The sequence below is a fragment of the Neovison vison genome, chromosome 1 (assembly GCF_020171115.1).
Source record: "Neovison vison isolate M4711 chromosome 1, ASM_NN_V1, whole genome shotgun sequence".
NCBI classification, from domain to species: Eukaryota; Metazoa; Chordata; class Mammalia; order Carnivora; family Mustelidae; genus Neogale; species Neogale vison.
Window position 1 is genome coordinate 132841485 of NC_058091.1, and position 24407 is coordinate 132865891.

Genomic DNA, 24407 nt, shown 5'->3' on the forward strand with positions numbered 1-24407 from the left:
CCTCTTACTACAAACTTTGTTCATGCCTGGGAGCTGCTCTGACATCCTTATCTAATGCTAAATAGAAAAAATAAAATCTTTCCCTTAAAAGTATGACATTTTAGTGAAATTAGATGTGTGAAAGTGCTTTATGAAATCATTTATGGTAGTAGTAGACACAGTAGCAGCAGCTTTGCATTAATAATTGCAACAGGATCTAGAAAAGCACTTTTATAGGGCTAGCTGGAGAAGATGTTCTTTAATAGGAGGCTATAAAAGCATTTCAGGTCAAATACTAAACTTTTTAAAAGGAAGTAACATAATACACCCTAGATATACCTTATAATATGAACCAGAATATTTATAGTCACATTTAATCATATCAAAGATCTTAAAAAGAATGTGCAAATGGGGGTCTCTACAAACTACAAATTAAAAAAATCAAGTACTTTCCTTCTTCCTTTCCATTTAGTAAAAGAAAATATATCAGTCATATAGTCAGTGATAAATGAGCAAGAGAAAGCTAAGGATAAATGTGGGAAAAAAAAAAAATCTCAGACTAAAGCTGGAACTATCTTTGCTCCTCCAGTGGGTCGATGCCATTCCACATCCTATGTTAGATACCCAGGCTGTGTTCAAAACTCAGTGAGGTTCAGTTCTTAAAAAGAGCGATCTATGCTTGCAAAGAAACTTCCTGGCTTAAACTAAAACTGAACCGTTAGGGCAGTGGGGATGTTTCCGTTCTGGCTGTTCCACATACAAAAGTACAAGCGTATTTTTTCAAGACCAAAGCTTCCGAACATCCAAGGAATTGAAATCCGCAGTGTTCTTTTCCTTAACCTATGCATTGCTTCACACAGGGTCATTTATAAAGCCATGATGAAAAGAACAAGTCTATAAACCTGTGCGAAGCGGTAGGAGTTTTTGAGCTCCCAGGGCCTCATATCTTCAGTGTATGCAGTGACTTATATCTAGTGGAATTATGTAAACAGTATCAAGTGGAGGAGAAAAGGAAGGAACACTCAAAAGCACATGTGTGGGAGCTCCTGGGTGGCTCAGTGAGTTAAAGCCTCTGCCTTCAGCTCAGGTCATGATCCCGGGGTCCTGGGATCGAGCCCCGCATTGGGCTCTCTGTGCAGGCTCTCCCCCCCCCCACCTGCCTGCCTCTCTGCCCACTTGTGATCTCTGTCAAATAAAAAAATAAAATAAAATAAAAGGGGGGGGCATGTATGTGTCTGTATGTGTATGTTGTGTTATCACAGAAAGGAGATACATAGAAGAATCAGGAGATTCAGAAGAAGGAAGCTTGGAGAAATTTGGCCAGGAAACCACTTGACTTATGGAAAAAAATAAAAAATAAAAATAAATAAATCATGTGGTATCTGTAAATATGCTAAAACCCCAAGAGCAGTATGGGGCGAGAGAAAGCACTTAGGGAGTGACAACTGCAAATTTTCTATAATGCATAAGAGGGAATTAGTGCCCTCTTGAGCTTGGAAGTGGGCTAAAGTATATATTTTGAATCTTTAAGCAGTTTTGTTTGGTACATATTTTGGGGGGTGTTTGGCGGTGAGAGGCTAATGGAGATTATCAAGAAGAGGTGACATTACCACTGCATTAAAGGATCATCTTCTGTATTTCAAGGTAAACAGACTGAAGACAGATGTACCAGCTGATTTCACGCATTTTAATAGATATTTCTTTTTTTGGACATCGAAACCAACACAGTGTCTTTTTACACTACATGTTTTCTTCATTGACACAAGGATATAAGATTGCTGAAAGCAGAGACCAGGAGAGAAAGCCCATAAAGTTCTACTATCCAGATTCCCAAGTCCATTTTATGAGCTATCTTGACTTCCAATTACACAGTGACACTGTCTGAATGACAGCAGTAAAGGCAAAGGACTGTTCGCTGATTTATTTTCTTTGCAGAAAATTGGCTATTCTTTTAATATTGAGTTTCAGTCTCCTAATTATTGTGTGTGTGAGAGAGAGAGAGAGAATAAAATAACATGGTTGTTAGTCTACTTTCTATGGTCTTTTTGTTTCCAAGGGATAACTTACTACTACTACTACTACTACTGCTACTACTACCACCACTACTACTACTACTACTACTACTATTATTATTAATGTTATTATTATTTACCTAACCATGTTGAGACACATAAAGTATTAACATGACTTTGAAGTCTCCCTCCATTAAAGTGATAGGATTCAGGTAAAAATGTTATTCTGGTCTTTTAAGTGGCCTTCCAAGATCTGGAAAAGTATCCCTACCCATAGGACCCTCATCAAGGTCTTCCACGTATTCCCTTACCAGATTGTACCACAGGAACAGGCTCAGCTCCTGATCAGAGTTTTGGGAGCAGTCATAAAATTCCAAGTTGATCTCGAATAAGAAACTGGAAAACCCCCTCTGTCATGTTTGACTTTTGATATTTTGGCAGAAAGCTGAGATTCCTGGGTTGAACATCTAACAGAAGCCATTTCACCATTCATCATTTCAAGGTTTCAAATTGAGGGCAAAATGCCATATAACCTACTTGCACATCATTTACTCAAACCCACAAAATTACAAGGCAAAAATGTTCTTACTTGGGAGGTTTTTAATCCCTTTCCTGAAATATTCTGACATGTGCAAAGATCATGCCTGGCAAAACGTCCTAGATTTTAGTCCTGGCTGTGACATTTATTATGATGGGCAAGTCATCTTTCTGAATCTCACTAATTTCCCTCACCTGTGAAATTCCTGACCTGATTACCTCAAGGTTTCTCTAGGAAACAAATAGAATTATGTTGACAACATGTTGAAGACTCTAAGGTGTGATATTAATGTAAGATACTGTTATTCCTTTCAGTGTTTTAAGTTAAAGTCTACAAACATATTACATTTTCATGAAATATTCAAATAACTGTTTGTTAGATGCTAAAAGCAAAATCTTTTAGTTTCAATATTTTATTTTATTTTTTTAATTAATTAATTTATTTTCAGCATAACAGTATTCATTATTTTTTCACCACACCCAGTGCTCCATGCAATCCGTGCCCTCTATAATACCCACCACCTGGTACCCCAACCTCCCACCCCCTCCCACCCCCGCCCACAATATTTTAAAAGACAATGAGGAAAAGACTTGCCCTTCTCTAAAGAGGTTCTACTTCTTATCTTTCAGCACTCAGACTTGTTATGCAATGTTCACATCTTTATGTTTATGTAACACTCTTGCAACTATAAGGTGATTCTTCAACAAACATCAAGACAGGAATAAGCATTTCCTTCCACTCCAATTACCTAACAGTATAACTTTCTGTATTTCATCACTCTTTGGGAAGCAATTTACAAACTGAGTTGGGCTGGGGAAGTTTTTATCAGAATCAATATAGGAGAATTACATAAAGAAATACTTGATGAGTGTTCCTGTTTTGTAGTAACATATGAAAATCATATTTGTACCCCTTTGACATATCTATTAGTGAAAACTCTTTTGTCTATTTGTAATACACAGAATACCATTTGTCAAAACAATAAATTTATAATAATTAAGCTTAGAGGAAAAATCTAAACACAGAAACCTCTTCTACCATTATATTGATATTCAGCATGCCAAGATTAGCTGAATCTGGACATTGAAACACACAATTAATAAAAAAAAAAAACGCTTCAATTCAATTGTTCAGCTAACTGCCATCATGTTTCTTCGTTCCATTCCTCTTAAAATTTTTCACTAGTGGCAAATTTTCCAGTTACCAAAATTGGGAAATACCAGTGGCTGACAGCATCATTTCAAGTATGGGTAGTGATTGTTAATATCATCATGGTAGAATGGCTTACACAGTCCTTGAGCATGAGGATTATATATGACATCTTTGATTTGAGCCCAACAACAGTAAAGTTATGCACAGAATTTATCAAAGAATGAAGGAAAGGGAACCCCTGGGTAGCTCGGTTGAGCAACCGACTCTTGATTTCAGCTCAGTTCATGATCCCAGGGTCATGAGATGGAGCCCCTGAGTCGGGCTCTGGAGTCTGCTTGGGATTTTTTTTTCTCTCTCTCTCTCTCTCTCCCCCTCCCTCTGTACCCTCCCACTCACGCTTTTGTGTGCACATGCATGTCTGTCTCTCTTCCAAATAAATAAACAAATCTTAAAAAAAAAAAAAAAAAGGAAGAGAGAAAGTAAGGAAGCAAAAAAAAAGGAAGGAAGGGAGGGAGGAAGGAGAGAGGAAAGAAGGAAGGACACTACAACCTAACTACTAGGTAACTTAGGTCAGCCATAAAATTACCAATTAGTGTTAAAAACTAAACTTTTCTCTAATATTGTTTCATTACAGAGAGGTCATTTGCCTTCTCAGTGAGTCCAAAACATCAAAAACAAACAAATAAACAAACAACAACAAAAATTATACTGGATGTGAGATCCCTACCCCAAACAAAATAAATCAAACTCAAGACATTCATGGTGTAGATATGTCATTCTCTGGGATAATTGAATGTCCCATTTCATTTGTAAAGCTGAGATTTGATATTAATTATTCTTGGTGAATAGCATGCAAATGTATTAAGCAAAAAAGTGAATTGAATTTCGTGTTACACAAGTTAGCATATGCAGCATGTCCTGCCAGAAAGCATCAGAAGTATTTGGCCCTGCAAATAGGACAGAAACCCTGCAAATAGGACAGAAACTCCTATTTATGCCAGCCCCTGATGACAGATTTTTCTTCAATGAATTTTTAATAGTTTGATGAACACGAATGGACTTGGAGAAATTGAGAAAATGGAAGGAAAATAGAGATGCAGTTTTTGCTGAGCACTGTTGTAAAATCTTGAGGACCATCAACACCTTCATTTGTGACAATGAAGTTCTTCTTGAGCTGAGGTAAATTTTAGTAAAGTGAGCGGTTCCTATGTTACACTTCCTGGGCTCAGGGGAAACAGTTTACTTGTCTGTTTAAGGACTGTAGAAAATAAAAACTCACTTCTCCAGGTACAGTATTAAAAGGGTGATAGTGAACTGTTAATTGGGTCAGTTTCCACCACCACTGCTTATACATAATTAATATGTCTGTTACAGGGTTGAAATTATTCTATATTCTTTTTGGGAGAGAATTAAAAAAAATACCAATATAAAATTTTGGTGTTTTCAGTAAAAACTGTAGTAGGTATTTTCAATGATGCTGAAGTTCTGGCAAATAAAATGAGAACCTCAGAAAAGTACCATTATCATAACAGAACCAATTCTCTTTTGATCCTGATGATCTTTGGTACCATTTCCTCTTATGTAATTGTATGGTATGCAGCAACAGGACATCATAAGAGCTATCATGAGGCTCAAGAGAAAAAAAAAAAAAAAACCCTCACACTATTAATAACTTTTTTACTTGGCATTTATTATTGAACATTGGGTCAACATTCTCTGAGCTCTATTGTTCTAAAATCCCTTTTAAAAATCTTTGAGGAAAAAAAGACTGCTTGGATCCTTCAGGCTTGAACTTTTTATTTAATTTATTAATTAATTTATTTATTTTAAAGATTTTATTTCTTATTTATTTGACAGATAGAGATTACAAGTGGGCAGAGAGAGAGGAAGAGAAGCAGGCTCATTGCGGAGCAGAGAGTCCGATGCGGGGCTCCATCCCAGGACCCTGAGATCATGACCTGGGCTGAAGGCAGATGCTTAACCCACTGGGCCACCCAGGCAACCCTATAGTTGTAAATTTTATCTTAATGAAGTTGTTAAAGTGTTTGACCCATTTTAGAGAGGCAAGTATATTTTAAAATAATAAAATAAGACCTTTATTACTAATTCAATGTTTGTCTCAGTAGGGTTTGCTGACTGAGGTTCTTAACTATATTTGAAGGGATGCTCAAGGATTCCTTTAAAAGGAGTTTTAGTTTACTTCCAGGATGTATAGGCAAAAAGTAGAAACTAAGAAAGGGAAATTATAGATTTTGAAAGTACAATATAGACATTAAGAACAATTGTTTTACAAAATAAAAAGTCCTTTGGTAATACACGACAGAAAAATGTCGTGATTTGAACCGATGCATATGATATTAAGTATCTCTATCCTTCATTAGGCTGTGACTATTTTCCCATGGAGAGGGCCTAGTGTTTGAAGTCAAGGGCAGTAAATTCCCTCTACTTAAAATTCTCTTGACATATCCTTTAGATTTTGCAATATCTAAAACATCAAATGTATTTTAAAAGAAACTGAAAGTTTAGTTTAAAAAACTGTGCTCTTTAAAAAAAGAAAATTATTGGTATGGCTCATTCCATCCTAATAACAAAACTAGGCTTATTACTTATGATTTTTAAGTTTTATATGTGACTAAAACAATTAGGAAAGACCCAGGAAATGATTATCCTCCAATTGTTAAAAACAACAACAACAACAAAAAAAACAAAACAAGGGTTTGAAAACAGTCACGGGATCAAACCTTTGGCTAGGGCAAGATTTATTTGATAAAAATGTACCCAAAAAATCCTTAAACAAACTTTTTATATCAAAAAATTGTTAAAGAGTAAGTGTCTCAAGCAGGAGGACAAATGAGTCATCCCCTGACCTGGTGACAGGCTGTGGAGTGAGAATGAGAGCTTTTCCAACAGCTTGCCTGAGAAGAAGCCAAGGGACCAGCCTGGAAACCAGGAGCTAAATGTAGATGGCGGCGTGTGTGACTTGGAGCCCTGCGCGCTGCGTGGTGACTGTTCCTGCCAAACATACAGGAGCTTAGTTGTATTTTAGGACCTAATCGAGGCATAAACCACAAGTGCTGCTGTTGCCGGAGACAAAGGCAACCAAACTGCCTTTCTAATTGGAGAGGAGGAAATGTGAACAAAGAGAAACAACCAACCAAATCTCATCAGGAGACGCGAAATGGGACTGGGCTCCGCTGCCAAGTTAAGAAAGGTGCATGTTGCAGCAAACCTGAAAGGTGATCAGAACGGAGGAGGACAAACACCAGGGCAGTGTTGGCCAGTACGTTCTTACGACATTAACGATCTCTCTGATTTTCTTTCTTCCCTGTCTAAAGACAGATCATGGGGCCATTACGTAGCAGACAGATTGTCCTATGGCTCAAACGCCTACTTGTGAATTGCTTCCTAATGGCATGGGGCAGTGGCTTGCAAAGGATTTCATATCGCGGTTGGTACTTTTTCTTTACAAAGAACACTTTTATAGGTCTTTTCCCAACTTATGAAAATAATATGCATTCATCATAAAAATTAGGGAATTTAGAAAAGCACAAAGGAAACAAGATTAATTTTCCATAGTCCTACATCAAAGGAAGATAAAATCATTTGGAAATTTTATGTACGTCTTTGTAACTTTTGACTTCATTTTAGTCCTCCATGGGTCATTTTCGTACTGATTCATATTGAATTACTGGAAACTGTGGTTTTGCAATACACAGGGAAAATGGTATACAAATACATATCATTTCTTGCCTGTTTATCCAAACTTAGTGTCCCATAATGCTTACGTTCCAGCCATACTGAATTTGTTGTTGTTGTTGTTCTCCTAAACACCATGAGATTTTAAAAAAATTGTTATTTAAGTTTAACCAAGTTAACATATAATGTATTATTAGTTGCAGGGGTAGAATTTAGTGATTCATCAGTTGCATATAACACCCAGTGCTCCTTACATCAAGTGCTCTCCCTAATGCCCATCACCGTGTTACCCCATACCCCCTCTCCACCTCCCCTCCAGCAACCCTCACTTTGTTCCTAGAGTTAAGTCTCTTATGATTTGCCTCCAAGATATTTTATTCTCTGCTTGGAGGGCCTATTCTTTTGGTGCCCAATTTGTCCTTGAACTGCTCTTCATCTTAAATACTTACCTCAGTACTCTCTGCGGTAAGATTTTCAGTGGCCCATTCAAATGGGTTAAAACTGTCAAAAAGAAAACCACAGGCCCCAGATGAAGTTAATTGGGCCAGGTCACTAAACTGGGGCTCATTACCCAACCTAACTGCAGTTCTGAACTCCCCTTGAAATGTAGCATTTACCGGTGAGTCAAGAATTTTCCAGCAATACCAGTGAAGGTAATTTGTCAGTTGGACTCCCTCCATCTGTCTCCCCCAGTCCCAAAGGAAGAGGAGGTAATCTGCATGATAAAACCCTTAGCTTTTTCTTTAAAGAAGGGTGACTTTGCCTGAAACAATCCTTTCTTTTCTTTTGCTAACTTTGTGCCCCACCTCCTTCCTAGAAAAACCTTCCCTTTGGTATAACTCCTTGGGCTTCCTCTACTTGCTAGGTGGAATGCTGCCCAATGCTTGTATTACTTAATAAAGCCAAAAGTTTTGTTTTTCAACAATACGCTCTTCCTGCAAGCTTCCACTGTACTGCCCGACACACAGCTCCATTATTTCACCATCTACTGTATTGGCATTACAGCTCCGAGTGTTTAACTTCCTCACGGATCTATAAAGGAAGAGATACTGTTTTGTTTTACTTTCATGTGCGTCTAAAAAAAGGGCCTACTTCATATTCGATGATCCATAATAAAGTGTCGCATAAATGAATAGATGGATGAGGGAAGTTACTTCATCTCTCTGAGCCACTTCCTCATCTGTAAAATGGAAATAATACCCACCACATACATTTGCCTTGAGAATTAAATGAGCCAGCATATTAACTACTTGACATAGTGACTGACCCACAGTAAGAGCTATTTATTTTCTTCCTTTGTTCCTAAGAAAATATTACTTTAATACTAAGCCCTTTAAAAAAAAAAATTCTCTTTGACCTATCTACCAAAAATGTGAGTGGTAAGAGTCAAGCAAAAGGTTTCTCTGAGCAGGTAATAATACTATGGTGACATTTTTGCAATTCTAATTTATTCAAGTTCTGTGACTGTTAAAAGCCCAAAGAACACCCTGTAGAAATTAGGTAAGCTAAAAGGGACAAAGGGTAATGGGGGAGCTAGTATTTCAATAGAACTGTATTTTCGTCTCATTGAAGCCTATACAAATGCAAGTAATGTTGGGGAACTGGCATTTCTCAACAGTCAGATACGGAAAGGAGTTTGACTTTCATTCTTCCCAGTAAAGAACATTGTACTTCCGAAGGGGAAGAGAAAAGAACTTTATTTAATGCTTTACATGAAATTCCATTTCCCACCACATAATTATTAAAAGATAAGTAGCTTCTGCATTATTAATAAGAATAAATAATAAGATGGCAATTAAATAACTATCATTAATGACTTGTTCATTAATATGTTAGTAGTCGGCTGTTTTATCATGAAGAGAAATTAGAGTGAGATAGTAGGAAAATTCAATAAATAATAAAACAGAAAGCTGTGTATTGTTTCTCAGTTAATTACAAATATATCGGATTCTTAGAATGCTAAGGAAGAAATTTGCATACCAAGTCCAGAAGTAGTTCAAAGCTAAGAGGTGCTTTTTTTATAAACAAAACTCTCTCATGTCTCTTTGAGTTTAAGTTTGTTTACTCTTACAAAAACTTGATTTCCTGTGTCTGAGGAAAATAAGCTTATAAAAAAGATGAAAAGGCTGGTATATAGCACTCCGGTTAAGAGATGCTGACAAATTAAGTGTTAATGAATCAAAAACATATGGATTACACTTAACTTCAAATAGAAATGATTTTAGAATCAAGGGGGAAAGTACTTAGCAACATGTAAGTAAGTCTTTGTCAATCTTTAAAACCCAAACATTTATGGTATCTTCATAAAGCTCCTAGTTATTCCTCTCCTTAGTGGTTACCTATCATTTCCATTTTATAGAAAAGATCAATATCTCCAAGGCCAAATGAACTTTCAAACGTTTAACAATGTATTGAGTCAGTTATATACGGACATCCCAGAAGTTCAGAGATAAAAAAGATCAAGGGAGAAATATGTATCAATTAACTAAAACCACCATGCCAACATAGAACATTTTCCTCCATTCCTTGCTCATCATGATTTGAAAGACAAAGGAGAAATGCCAGTGGTCATATACCTTTTTAAATCATCCTCTTTTATATGTATTTTTAAAATTGTAACTAAGATTCGCATTTTCAAATTAGTTGGATCAATACCAATCTTTCATTGTGCAAAAATCAGAATTTTTATAAAGTTAGTAGCTCTAAATACAGTCCACATTTAGGTAAAAGTCTTTAAAAGATAAGTGTCTTTATGCTTCTGAAGAATTGGTAATTTGTTCAATACAAGAAGAAAATAACACTGAATATAGAGAGTTCACAATATGTATTTTGATTACTGAGCAGAAATCCCTACCTTTAAGATAATTCAGGCACACTTAGGATGTGTTCACCCAGGTCCCTAAGGAATGCTCTTTACTAGATTTTAAAAAAAAAAAATATATATATATATATATATATTTATGTAGTGCTCTTTTCAATGTAACAAAGTTAAGTTTTTAGCACCTAGTCTATCAACATCTGGTCAGTTTACATTCCTATACTGATGCTAATGTCTCTTTCACTAAGGATTCTGTTCTGATGTCCCTGATGCTCATTTGTTATTGTGGGTACTTATTCTTGTGCCTGACACTCAGTGTAAAAACCTTATTAGTCATTTTGGAAGTGGAGCCTCCCCAGGTAAATCCTGTTAAGTATGAAGTTCACTGGAATCATACTGGGGGACAAGAAGTGTTACAAGTAGATGGTCTGAGTGCTAACCTTTTGTTCTCTTGATGTTGGGAGTTAAAATGGGCCTTGGCTCTCCCTGAATTAGGCCCCTGCTTCCCACCTTCTATAATCAAAGCCATCTATTTAGCCTTGGAGTGGACAGGATTCAAGAGTTCTTCCTGTTGTAGTCGCTGTTCTGCCACCCGCCATTTTGAATTCAGTTCAACTACGGTTTTGTTGGGTCCCCCAATAATGGGTCCGTGATTAAAGGAGTGAGACTGATACAAAGCGAAGGTCAAGCAAAGCTTTATTTCGCGCCAAGCATCAAGAATCAAACCGACCTTCAAACATATCGGTCGGGGCCGCCCCTTACAGAGAGGACGACCCCTCGCTGCTTTTCAGACTAACTTTCATAGAGCAAAGGCCATGTGGTTGGGCCTGGCCACACATAGGTGGCTAATTGAATTACAATTCACCCCATAGTAGCTATGGAAACTAGCCTATCACCTTGGTAGCTAGGAGACAGTATGTGCCCCCACTATTGAATGTCTCCACCCGACCAGACCCACCCTTGTATTTGGACCATTATCTCTGCTTGACCTAACCCACCCTTGTATTTGGGCCGTTACCTGGAACTAGTTTCCCGGACTAGCTCCTAAGTAAGTTCCCCTGGGGGAGGCAGGGTCAATCTAAGTCCACTGCATAAACAACAAAATGGCGGTTCATCCGAGGTGGGGCCGCTCTGGCAAAATAGGCCCTTACAGTTTCCATTTCCACTTGCTTCTACCTTCCATTCTTAATTTCAAATATGCCTAGGTCCAATTTAGCTTGTCATTTATCTTTACCTACTTTCAAGTCCCCATCTAACTTGCAAAACCTATCCCCCCACTACAGATCAAGATGATAAATACTTGGTGACCTGTAAAGCACAATCTCTAAGAGATTGTGGGATGGAACTGAATTGAAAAATTGATGGAAAACTGAGCTATGTATTAGACAGAGTGTATTAAAAACATTAGAACTTTAAAAGATTTTATTTATTTATTTGACAGACAGATATCACAAGTAGGCAGAGAGGCAGGCAGAGAGAGAGAGGGGGAAGTAGACTCCCCACTGAACAGAAAGTCCCATGCGGGGCTGATCCCAGGACCCTGAGATCATGACCTGAGCCGAAGGCAGAGGATTAACCCACTGAGCCACTCAAGTGCCCCCAAAACATTAGAACTTTAAAATAAGCAATTTAGGGGTGCCTGGGTGGCTCAGTCAGTTAAGTGTCTGCCTTCTGCTTGGATCATGATCCTGGAGTCCTGGGATCCAGCCCTACAATGACAATGGGCTCCCTGCTTAATGGAGAGTCTGCTTCTGCCCCTACCCTCTGCTCATGTTCCTTTTCTCTCTCTCAAATTATTAAACAAAATCTTATTAAAATAAAATAAAACATTTATAAAATTCAGTGCAAAGGCAACCCAAATCCTTATTGGAATGAGCTACCTCTTTTTTAGTAAAGCTTTTGATGGTTTCCTGTTGCCTATGATAAATATATGGTTCCCAGTACTGTGCACATTTCCAGTTTCTAAACTCCTTTTCCAGGCTGATCTTTCACTCTCTTCTACCCTCTGTCCTTTGTTCTAGACCAAACAAATTGCTTTCAGTTTTCAAACTTGCCTTGGCATTTCCTGTCATTGTACCTCTATTCTGCCTCCTCCGGCATGGAAAATTCTATCAGTGTCTTTGTCCCAAATCCCTATCAACATGTTCCATGTATCTATTTGCTACCACTTTGCCCCTCAAGATCCTCAATGAAGCTTTTCCTCCTACCTGAACATATTTCCACAGTAAAAATGAGTAGTGTTTCTAGGAAAACAGTGTAGACACTCCATGGCTTGCTGCCTGCAGTTCGCTACGTCAATAACAATGCGTAGGTTTCACCTGGGATGGTTCATAACTAAATGGAAATTCAGGTTTTCTTAATCATCTTATTTTATTAAGAATTATAGATTGTATAGAACCTTCAGATCAGAATTTCAACAACTACAGAACTCAGGGAATTGTTACAGTCACATCCAAGGGCACAAGAGTAGTAGATAAACAGCAACTCCTATACAAAGAAGAGAAAACAGGGTATGTTTCTGCATGTGCTTGTATTTCCCTGAACACATTCTTGACAGGAGTTGGGTAGCTCCTTCTCAGAGTCCCTTACATAATTCCACTGTATAACCATGTCTTAATAAAAACTATTCTAACATACAGCAACAAAAATGATAATCTTCATTAACTGCATCCTGTAGTTCCCAGATGCTCAAGAAATAGACATTTTAGTTTTATATCTTCCAGTTATGCTGCTTGAATGGATTTCTTAACTTCACTGTCCACTGTCCCACAAGGTACAACTTTCTCCAACCCTTCCTCTCTGCCTAACATCCTGCTATTTTTATGAGCTTCAGTAGCCCCTTTTAAAGTGGTAGTTTCTTTAAGAAAATAATTACCGTGGGGCGCCTGGGTGGCTCAGTGGGTTAAGCCACTGCCTTCGGCGCAGGTCATGATCCCAGGGTCCTGGGATCAAGCCCCGCGTCGGGCTCTCTGCTCAGTGGGGAACCTGCTTCCCCCCTCTCTCTCTGCCTGCCTCTCTGCCTACTTGTGATCTCTGTCTGTCAAATAAATAAAAAATATATATATATATATATATAAAAGAAAATAATTACCGTGTAAATTAGTCTTCAACAAATAGTAAGGCACATTTTGGAATTAAATTCCTAAGTATTGAAGCTTTGCTTCCTGGTATGTTTAAAACCATTATATAAGTTTAACCATAGCCATTCAATCTATGTACCTAGAAATATCATTTCTTCCCTTGCTAATGAAGGTCCTACGGCACAAATTTATTAAAGGTATACGTTTGCATGGGATAATAATTGGGTCGATAATATTAAATTCATAGGCTCATTATTTAATTGCAAGGGCAGATTATGAATACAGCTTCTAAAATGTATTTTAATGAAAAACACTACATCCTGACCTAATCATATCAACCTTATGCTATCTAATTAAGGATGCAAAAAATCATTAGAGTTGCAAAATATTAGTTCCAGTTCCATCAGCCTGTGAGCTGCCCCTTCATGAATATATATATTTTTACTCATGATAAATAGTTAATGAGGTAAAAATGACAAAATTTGCATGTAGGCAAATTAGTTTAATAGAATGATATCTTTTCTGACTGCTGAAAGTGACCTTTTCCTTTTCAAAAAAGTGGTTAAAATACTTTGAAATTATCATCTGACTGTCTTTGCACAAATGACAAATTATATGTATGAACAATATAAAAATTACAAAATGCAATAATTCTAAATTCTCATCATACTGTAAATGTGCTCTGTGCTTTTGCATTTATCAATTTAATAAAAGGAAATTAAGCATATTATAAAGTATCCATTTATGTGGCAATTTTTAATCCAGAGCATAAAAACGAGAAGCATGTGTTTAATAGCTAATACTATGGCAAAGATCTAGATCAAATTTTTAAAGTACAAAAATTCTAGACTACTTACTTGAAATACTTTTATATTAAAATGTCTGTTTCATTCTTAATTTAGCATTTTAGATTATAGATAAGTGGTCAAAATTAAACTGGCATTGTACCTTGAAATTAGTATTTCAGTTATTCACCAGGACTATCTTGATTTCCTATTGAAATAAACTAAAAAAGGAAAAGTAAACCAGGTTAAAAAGAACATTAAAAAATTAATCATAAGTAAGAGGAAGTTTTCATGGTATAAATGCCAGATCATGAAGAGACATAACAAATAAAATATGTATGTCTATCCATTTAAGTTTAGGAATGTTTCTGTATGCTTAATAAACATAACCCAACAACGAGAAATAACAGGTGCTCTCCAGATTTTCAAATGATGTGCATAAACATCTCTGTGAATCTCCTTACTGATAGATTCTGAGTCTATACATGTTGAGGAAGAGACAGCAGCAATTTATCTAGATATATTAATGTCTGTTAATGGCCCAAAAGAATCTAAGCCAAAATATTTTACTTGGGACACAAGTGCCTTTGATCAAATTATTTAGTTTAATTACATTTAATCCAACTGTCTTTTCGTTGATCCCTTTAAATGTGCATTCACCGTCAGAATTATGAACACACAAGGTTTGAGGTCTTTTCCTGAGTTCTACTCTTGCTCATCATGGGTCAGCTAAACCATTTTATAAAGGACAGAATAAAAATTAATTTTAAGGAACTAAAGAATTTCATGATCTCCTTTAATTTTCCCTCTAGCACCTAAACATTCATTTTCCTCTTCCCCTTTATATCCCAGCCCTCTCCCCATCCCACTTTCTCCTATCTCTCACTATCTCAGACTTTCCTAGACAAAACAAATGATCATAAACAATAAAATAATTCTCTATTTTCCTCTGTGTTCTTTGTCAGGTACCTTTGTTCAACTCCGATCATTTTGGTACTCAACTTTGGATTGGTTCCAAATTCTTCAACTTCCATGTTGTGAAGCTTAATAATGAAATAAATATACTCTATGTACTCCAGTACTCTGACATTATCCTGCAGAGAAAGCACTCTTTGCTTAATTTGTAGGATGATTTAGACAATTTGGGCCTTTTTAAAATGATGCTGTTGTCAAGGATTTTTGAAGAAGAAACCAGGATGAATATATCATGAAGTAAAATGTGTTTTACTTCAAGTCAGGGACAGTGATTATGGAAATGTCTGGTGCGGTGTTGTTATGTTTACCAATAAAATTAACAGAATTCAAGACATATTACATATATTAACAGATTTTTTTTTTTTGAAAGCTAATGTTTAGGTTCCTATCAGGTAGAGAATGGAATGAGGTAGATTATATGTTCATTATATTGGCAAATTAAATATGTTCAATTATTCAATCATTCAAGCTTGCATTCATTTATGTACTGAACAAATTGCAAAAATGTACTATGTGCTGCAGACACTATTAAGATTGAGAAGAAAAATACGGAGAAACCACTCATTTATTGCACACGATCTTAGTCTAGAAAGAAAGAGGGAAACACAGATAATTCTCAGATTGTGTGTTAGAAGGGTCAGATGAAACAAGTAGCTTTGACACAAGGAAGATGGTCCTCTCTGGGCAGGCTCCATCAAACCAGCAGTCCAGGTCAACCTGGAGGAAGAACTGGTTTGGCAGGCAGTACCTGAGAAGCTGAAAGCATGCTCCTCCAGACAGGGAGGAATGGACGGCAATGTGAAACAATACATCATATTTAACAAATTACCCTTATTTTTCTACGGCATAATTACATTTCAGTGGCAAACATTTGGCAAGAGGAAGGCAGAGAAGGGAGGAGTGAGATACAAGAGACATCACCAGAGAGATCAACAAGAATCCCATCAAATGGTAAAAATGCATTAGTCTGGACTTTGGCTTCTACTCTTCAGGCAAAGGGTTTATGGCAGGGAAATGGAGGGTCAGATCTGCATCGTAAAAATATTCTAAAGAATGAATTCATGGATGGTGTGTGACATGGTGACTGCAGCGTGAGCCTGCGGGTAAACAGACCCGTTAGCAGAGTGTTGCTGTTCTTCAGAAGCTGGGCATTGAGACGTCCAGGAGCAAGTGGAATAGAGAAGAGCAGATAGATATTAAGAAAGTAAAGTCAGTAGAAGTAACTGGATGATCAAACTGGAAAAAAAATCTAGGAGACAAAATCTAGAAAAACTGAGTTTTGAATCTTTGTGATTCAGAGTAGATGGAAATGCCACATACAGAGGGTGTGGATGTGTGAATCCTGTGGTTTTGTGACACAGGAGAAATGCATCTGTTAGTTAACATTATGTGTCAATTTTGTTTGGAACACACTGAGTCTAGGTTTCTTTGGGGCATACACCTGAAGATTTCAAGTAGGCTGCTGGATTGTATTACTTTAGGATTTAGAACAGAAGTGTAGCCTTGCGATACACATTTGAGAATCTTCAGCACGGTGGAAGATATAGTTCGCAAGGAGGTTAACTAAAAAAAGTGTGTAGAGTAAGAAGAGAAAGAAACCAAATACAGGGCCCTGAAAGACACTAACACAGAAGAGGCTGATGGAGCCAATGGAAAAGGCTGGAAAGGAAATTCCTGAAAGGGGAAGAGAAGCAAGGGGACTGACTAATGAAAACATCAAAGGAGAAAAACAGAAATAATATTATTTTCCTCTTATCCTCCCTAGATGACATGGAAGCCACCAATCATGTCCTATGTGGGAATTAAGTCACTAGCTTCTTTTATTTTCTTCTTTTCTTAAAGATTTACTTATTTATTTGAGAGAGGGAGAGCTCACAGGGGAGAGGCAGCAGGAAAGGGAGAAAATTTTAAGCAGAATCTCTGTGGAGCATGCAGCCCGGTGCAGGACTCCATTTCATGACCCTTAGAGTTCATGACCTGAGCCAAATCAAGAGTCGGATGCTTAACTGACTGAGCCACCCAGGTTCTCCTCTAGCTTCTTTCATATTCTTCACAACCTTTGTGTGATTTTGCCCAATATATATACAGATATATACAGCAGGTATCAAAAATATTCCCATAAGAAAATAACAGTGTTTCACTCTAAGAACCACCTGGCCATGTTTCCTCATTGCAGCTAATAAAAAATAATCAATATATATCCAAGCTGCAAGATTTGTATAGTGGTGGCAGTCAGATACAATAATAAATTACTTCAAGAACAATGTGAGAAAATGTACCAACTTAACTGATTTGCTTGCTAACAGAATGAGTTTCTCTTGTGCAGTCAAAAAACAAATCCACTTCAGAGCAACTCACCTTCTTCCTTTCACCATGGATTCCTCTCCATTGCACAGACCTTTTCACTATGTAGCTGAGCTCCTGATTGGAAATCTCCAAATCATATGGTATGAAAAACTTGGTTTCTTCACTATAGATGCGCTGAAATGCATCTAATATCCAAGAATCATTGTGCAATCTAAGAACAAAACCATGTTATTTTTGTTCCTCAAATATTATTTACTTTTTGTCTTCCAAAAATGTTAAATAATTTGTTTCTTTTGTCAATTTCTCTGTTCTAATTAATAAAATAGTTCTATTCTAGTTCATTGTTCCCATTTATCTTTCAGAAATTATTTGACTTACATTCCAGAAATAATTTTATACTATCCTCCATTAAACATCATAATCAAAGAATAATCTGGGTTGGTTTTTTTTTTTTTGCAATCATCTTCTATAAGCCTACTATTTCTGATTTTTGATGACTAAGTAGTAGACAGTAGAAAATTAGGAAGTATTTAGCCATTAGTTTGTATTATGAATACCACATTAATTCAAATGTGAGAGATTTATTAAAGGAAACTTACAGTTAAGAACCTTAGTGTATCACAGTATCAATAAACTAACCATTTTAAAAGTTATTACCAAACGCCCAACTTATGAATTGGAGTACCAAGATAGTTGAGCATTACATGAAATGCCTTTCTATACAAAATGGTGGATTGTAAGCATTTAATTTCAATAATCAGGAAAATTATATTTTGCTTTAAATAGAGTAAACTAAGTTTACTGAGTTCCCATTATAAAGGTGGTCTTTCACATCCATTATGTTATCTAGTCTTTCTTTAATCCTGTCTTTTACATATGAATACACTAAAATGAAAAAAAAAAAAAAGTCCTGCTGTTTATAAGTAGTGGAGACAGAATTTAAACTCAGAACTAACACCAAAGTTCATTTCATTTTGCCATCTGACTCTTCAGTGAAAATGATCTGTACAACACTGATCTTCATTTAAGGACCTTTATTTCACTTCTTCCTTTCGAAAGGGTAGAATAGATTTTTTTGACCCTACCTGCCAGCTAAAGATCTGTGGGTTTCTCCTTCCTTCTGTTTTATGCTCATCACAGAGTGTAAATAAAAGCAAAACTACCAGCCAGTGTCACTGATGGCCCAAGATAGGCCATATGGCTTGGTACCATCTTGAAATTCAACTACTACTCTTACTGTGCTTTGAGATTCTAGGTTGGCCATTTGAATGATTTGCTAGTTGTCTTGTTAAACAAGAACTAGTCTTTACCACTCTCTTAAGCTTGTTTAATGTAACATCCATCTTATTCTTTTAATGGTAGTAAGATTTAATGTAGTTAAATTACTGTCAATTTGCTGCTATAAACATTTTCTATATGAAGATTTTAAGAGCAGGATTATCAACAATGCAATTAACTTTGAATTAATTAGGAATCACAGTCCTGTTTCTGCTAGCTTCTGTTCCTTTTGCCCAGAAAATGTCTGTCTCCTCTTTATATCTCCTTCATTTTGTATGAAAGAATAATTATGTAAACATCCAAGCCCAGATCTACAGGATGGTACACAAATGTTTGAACAGAGAACATAATGACACAATAGAATATGGAAAGCTGTACAAAGATCAACTGCATTTTAGTATTACTTTTACATTTTTTTTTCTGCCACATTGAGTGGCATGTTCCAATGAAAAGCTTTATGATGGGTTGTAAATGAATCAACTTACCAACCGTTACTGGTTTTTAGCATATTTTCCAGCCCTATAAAGCCAGTTTACATTAAAAAGGAGAAAATAGTCTATGGTTATATGAGCAAAATTTTAAAAATAAATTGAGTGTTCATAATTATGTAATTCATTTGATTATATAATCAGTCAAGCAATATAACATTTACCCAAAAGTGAGTTATTTTATCATTTTGGAATGTGAGGGAGACCATACTGATCAAAGATGGTGCAAATCTATTGAACTTTATTTTTCTGGTTCTCTTTAGAAAGTGAGGTCCAATTAAATGTTAAGAAAATTTCTATAAAGACATACAATGTCAAAACATTTTCAATAAATTTTGTAATTAAATTTATTTTATTTATAAATTTTATTATTTATATCAAATGTATTTATTTATAAAAAATTAAAATAATTATTTTATAAACAAACTGAAATTGATAGACATTGATGAAAGCAACAGACTGTTTTTATGTGGAAACAACATTGGAGCCAGTTAATAAAAATTAAGTTTAAACTTCCTATGATCATATTTAGTTATGAAAGTTATTCTCAAATAGATAAGAAATAACACACACACTCAGTTAGACACACATGTATTCCCATGCTTTTTTTTGCTATTTTGGGTGTGTGTGTATAAAGATCAGGTTGATTTGTATAAAATTGAAGATACTAAACATATTAGATGAGAAGAGAAAGAGAAAACCAAACATGGAAACATTTCAATAATTAGTGACATTAGGAGAAGAATATCCAAGTTCATTGTGCTATTTTTGCATTTTATAGGTTTTGAGTTCCTATTTAATAAAAAGCTAATATTTTATGATATTCTATATCATTACATGATGATGGTTACAAATTTGGATTTCTTTTAACAATACAATTATTCAAAGTGTCTGAAAATTTTACATTTTTAAATTATTTCTTCAAAATGTAATTAAAAGAGAAACTGTATTCCACCTGTCTACAAAGCCATAGGCATTATGGTTTGTAGAAATAGGTCACATATTATGCCACAGGTTCTGATGACGGCCAATGAAACAAAGTAATTTACAAAGTCCTCTGCCCTGTGTCCTACATTTGAAGCAATTCATTGCTTGGTGAATGGCAGAAGCTATTATGTTTGGTTCACATCTGAATGTGGGTCATTTACAGAAACCTAGGATGTGACATTTCTTTTAAAGCTAAAAAGGACAAGTGTGAACATTTAGCTAATACAGTATTTTAAGGGTCATGAAAAGGATGGAGTCTATAACTTAAACTAGCTCCAAAAGAAAAAAAAATATATATATATACATATAAATTATGATTGCTTCTTTCTAAATCTAAAAATAACAAAATGAGTTTAGCAGTTTGGCTTTACAGTGATCATAGTCAATGCTTATTGATAAAGCTACTTATCTACTGGTCTAAGTACATTACAATGCTCCAGGTAAAGGTCTGAAACAGCTTACACTTGTCAAAACTCATGCGAAATTAGCAGACTTGTGGAACATTTTAGGTGAGGTGTATGACACTGAAGTTCTTATATGTATGAAAAAAGCTTTTGTGGGTTTTCTAGAAACACTTGAATACTCACCATTCTGTTTAATTCTAACTGAAATTCAAATGGCTTTGGTTTGAAATTATACTAAATAGAGGAAAAGAGAAATACAAAATAAAATAAAAAAGAAATAAAATGGAAAGGGAAAGTAATTTTAAGAAAAGGAAAAAGAAATTCAGAAATAAAAATGTGCACATAATGGGAAGTAGTCAAGAATGCCTCCACCTCCATTTCCAGAGATAGCTCTACAGTAGGTTTAATGAAGTATATAACCTTCAGAATACATTTGGTCTCATGTTTGTAAGGGGACAATTATCCTCTTCACTCACTCCTCATTAATTCATTATCTCAGTCAACAAATATTCCCCTTTGCCTACCAAATGCCACATACTTAGTAAGTGCAAGCAGTAGGGAAGGGGACAGGAAGGGGGTACAGAGGAGCCTTCATGGGGACCTGCAGCTGGCAGGAAGAGGACAGAATGACATGACAAGGAAAGCAGAGTGTTACAGGAGTATAATGTAAGAAAAGTGGTTCCCACCCAGGTCGAAAGAGCTTTTAATGTGAGAGCAATCAGAAGATATTGTATGGATTTGAGGCAAGAAGTGATTGATACTTTTTAATTTAAAATCTTTCTGGTTATAGTGAGGAAAATAGATTAAAAGGAACAAAAGAGCATATATAGAGGTTGGTTGAAAGGCTAATGTTACAGTAAGTCACAGGAGAGATCAGGGCACATGGGACAGAGAAAAGATCCTACGGCTAGAACAAGATGGACAAATTCAAGAGCTAAGCCATTGCCAGAACCAGGAAAGAAAGTGAGTGTGGAGGGTGATGGAGAGGATGGATTTGAGGACAGATGCCAGGTTTCTTTCTCCCTCTCCCTCCTTCCCTCCTCCCTCTCTCTTCCCTCCCTCCCTTCCCTCCTTCCTCTGTCCCTCCCTTCTTTCCTCCCTTCCTTTCTTTCTTGATTCTTTTTCTTTCTTTCTTTTCTTTCTTTCTTTCTTTCTTTCTTTCTTCCTTCCTTTCTTTCTTTTCTTTCTTTCCTTTCTTTCCTTCCTTCTTTCTCTCTCAGCACTGGATGGGTGATCTTGGCATTTTCTGAGACCAGGAACCTAATTGAAGTGATTTGGAGAAGAAGACCATGAATTTCTTTTCAGAATGTCAATTTTGAAGTTGCATTGACATTTATATATATGGAGTTGTCAAAGTTAACTGAAAGTTCTAAATTGTTTAATTAAATTCATGTTTGCTTTGAAAGAACTGAATTCTAGAACTAAACTGAGCTGGGATGCCTGGGTGGCTAGTCGGTTGAACATCCAACTCTCTTTTTGGCTCAGGTCATGGTCTCAGGGTCTTGGTACTGAGCCCTATGTTGTCTGCTGGCGATTATCTCCTTCTGCTCCTCCCCCCAGTCCCTCTCTCTCTCTTTTTAGTTAAATAAATAAATAAAATCTTAGGGGGTAAAAAAACCAAAAAAGTACTAAACCGAGCTGCCTAAATTATGAGCCTGTTAGAAATATATGGTTTAAATCAACTCATTCATTCCCAAGGAGCAGATTGAAGTTTTATTCTTTTTTTTTTTTCTAAAAAATTTTTTGAGTATTATTGACACACAATGTTACATTAGTTTTAGGTGTACACGATCGTGATTTGACTTTTTTATATTTTATTCTATGCTCACAGCAACTGTCACCACCATCTGTCACCATACATCACTACTGCAGCGTCATCCACTGTATTCCCTATGCTGTGCCCTTTATTCCCATGACTTATTCATTCCATAATGGGAAGTCTGTGTCTCCCACTCCCCTTCACCCATTTTGCTCACGCTCCCCCGAACCCCTTCCTTTGGACAACCATCCGCGAGTTCTCTGTATTTACGGGTCTGATTCTGCTTTTTGTCTGTTTGTTTATTCCTTTGTTTTCTTGATGCAATAATTCAACTACTGGGTATTTACCCAAAGAAAATGAAAACACTAATTTGAAGAGATATGTGACCCCCATATTTACTGCGGCATTATTTACAATAGCCAAAATATGGAAGCAACTCAAGTGTCCATTCATAGGTGAATGGGAAGACAAAAACTGTGTCTGTGTGTGTGTGTGTCTGTGTGTGTACACACATACATATATTACGCAGCTATAGAGAAGGATAAAATCATGTCATTTGCAATAACATGGATGGATCTAGAGTGTATATTGTTAAGGGAAATAAGTTAGACTGAGAAAGACAATTTCCATATGATTTCACTCATATGTGGAATCTAAAAAACAAAGTTTTACTCTATTTACTATATACATTTATTTGTTTATTTTTTTAAAGAATTTATTTATTTATTTGACAGACAGAGATCACAAGTAGGCAGAGAGGGAGGCAGAGAGAGAGGAGGAAGCAGGCTCCCTGCTGAGCAGAGAGCCCGATGCAGGGCTCTATCCCAGGACCCTGGGACCATGACCTGAGCCGAAGGCAGAGTCTTAAACCCACCCAGGCGCCACTACTATATACATTTTAAAGATAGGGAAAGAATCATAGTGGTACAGCTATTGCCAAATGACACCCAACTAGTAAGTGACAGAGCCAAAATTCAAGCCAGGCCAGTCTTTAATCCAGGTATCACGCCACGACATCACATCCATTCATTAGGTGAAAATCAACCACAAATATGAACTTTGAGTAATTTCATTGTTCAAAAAAAAAAGAAGAAGAAGAAGAAGAAGAAGAAGAAATATGGGGACACCTGGGTGGCTGAGCTGGCTAACCTCTGGCTCTTGATTTCAGCTCAGGTCATGATCTCACAGTTGTGGGATTGAGCCCTGCATCAGCTCCATTCTCAGTGCAGAATTTGCTTGTTCCTCTCCCTCTGCTCTTACCCAGCTCATGCTCTCTTTTTCTCTCAAATAAACAAACAAACAAATAAATAAAATCTTTAAAAAACAATAAAGAATATTATGTACAAGTAATACTGATTGCAGTTTCTGGCGTTATGAAGCCTGCATATGGGTATCACCTGGGCCCTGGGCCTACTGTGAAATCTTAGGCAAATTACCTAAAGTCACTAAGGCTTGGTTCCTCCATGTATGAAAAGGAGACCCATGTTAAGGAGTCCTGAATTATCAGGATTAAGTGAAGCAATCTCATACTATATTCAAATAAGGACTTAACATGCAAGAAATTCTCAGGAAACAGCAGAAATTACCATTTAGGGACTGAAAGGAAAATATTAAACACGTCCGTAGAACCTCCGCTATTCTAATTTATATGGCATATGATGGAAGTTTTTCTGAACCCTGTCCTTAGACATTCTGAGACGACTGTGAGATCTAATTATAAATCAGAGTTAAAATTCTCCTCTTTCTTGTTCATTTGTTCATTCTAACGGCCACAAGTGTCAGCTTTTCCAGTTCCTAGTCTTTTATTTCCGTGAGGGTATTGACTCGGGTTATGTAGGCAGATCAGTTTTACAGGAAAACCCTGTAAAGAGTAAGCTGAACCAGAAAAACTATGGCCACATTTTCTCAAATCAAATTCAGCGGGGAGGTGTCTTGGCCACTGGGAAAGCACTGGGCTGATAAGAGGTCCTGGTCTCATGATCAATGTGAATGACCCCCTCACCCTCCAAAAAATGTGTTGCTTCAGCACTTAAGCCAGATGAAGGGCTGAGGCACTTCTACCATCAGATGGTTGAAAAGAAAAGACTACTTGGAGAGAGTGGTAGAGAACAAAGTTTGGGGCAAGTGGAATTGAGCTTTAGAAACACCA

General features: G+C 36.5%; 1 protein-coding gene across 1 annotated transcript in view; it reads right to left on the reverse strand.

Annotated features, from left to right (window-relative positions):
- LOC122908058 overlaps positions 1 to 24407 on the reverse strand; it is a 354429-nt gene that overhangs the window by 45510 nt on the left and 284512 nt on the right. The window contains 1 exon segment of the mRNA XM_044250725.1: positions 17394 to 17553. Coding sequence (XP_044106660.1) covers positions 17394 to 17553 — 160 coding nt within the window.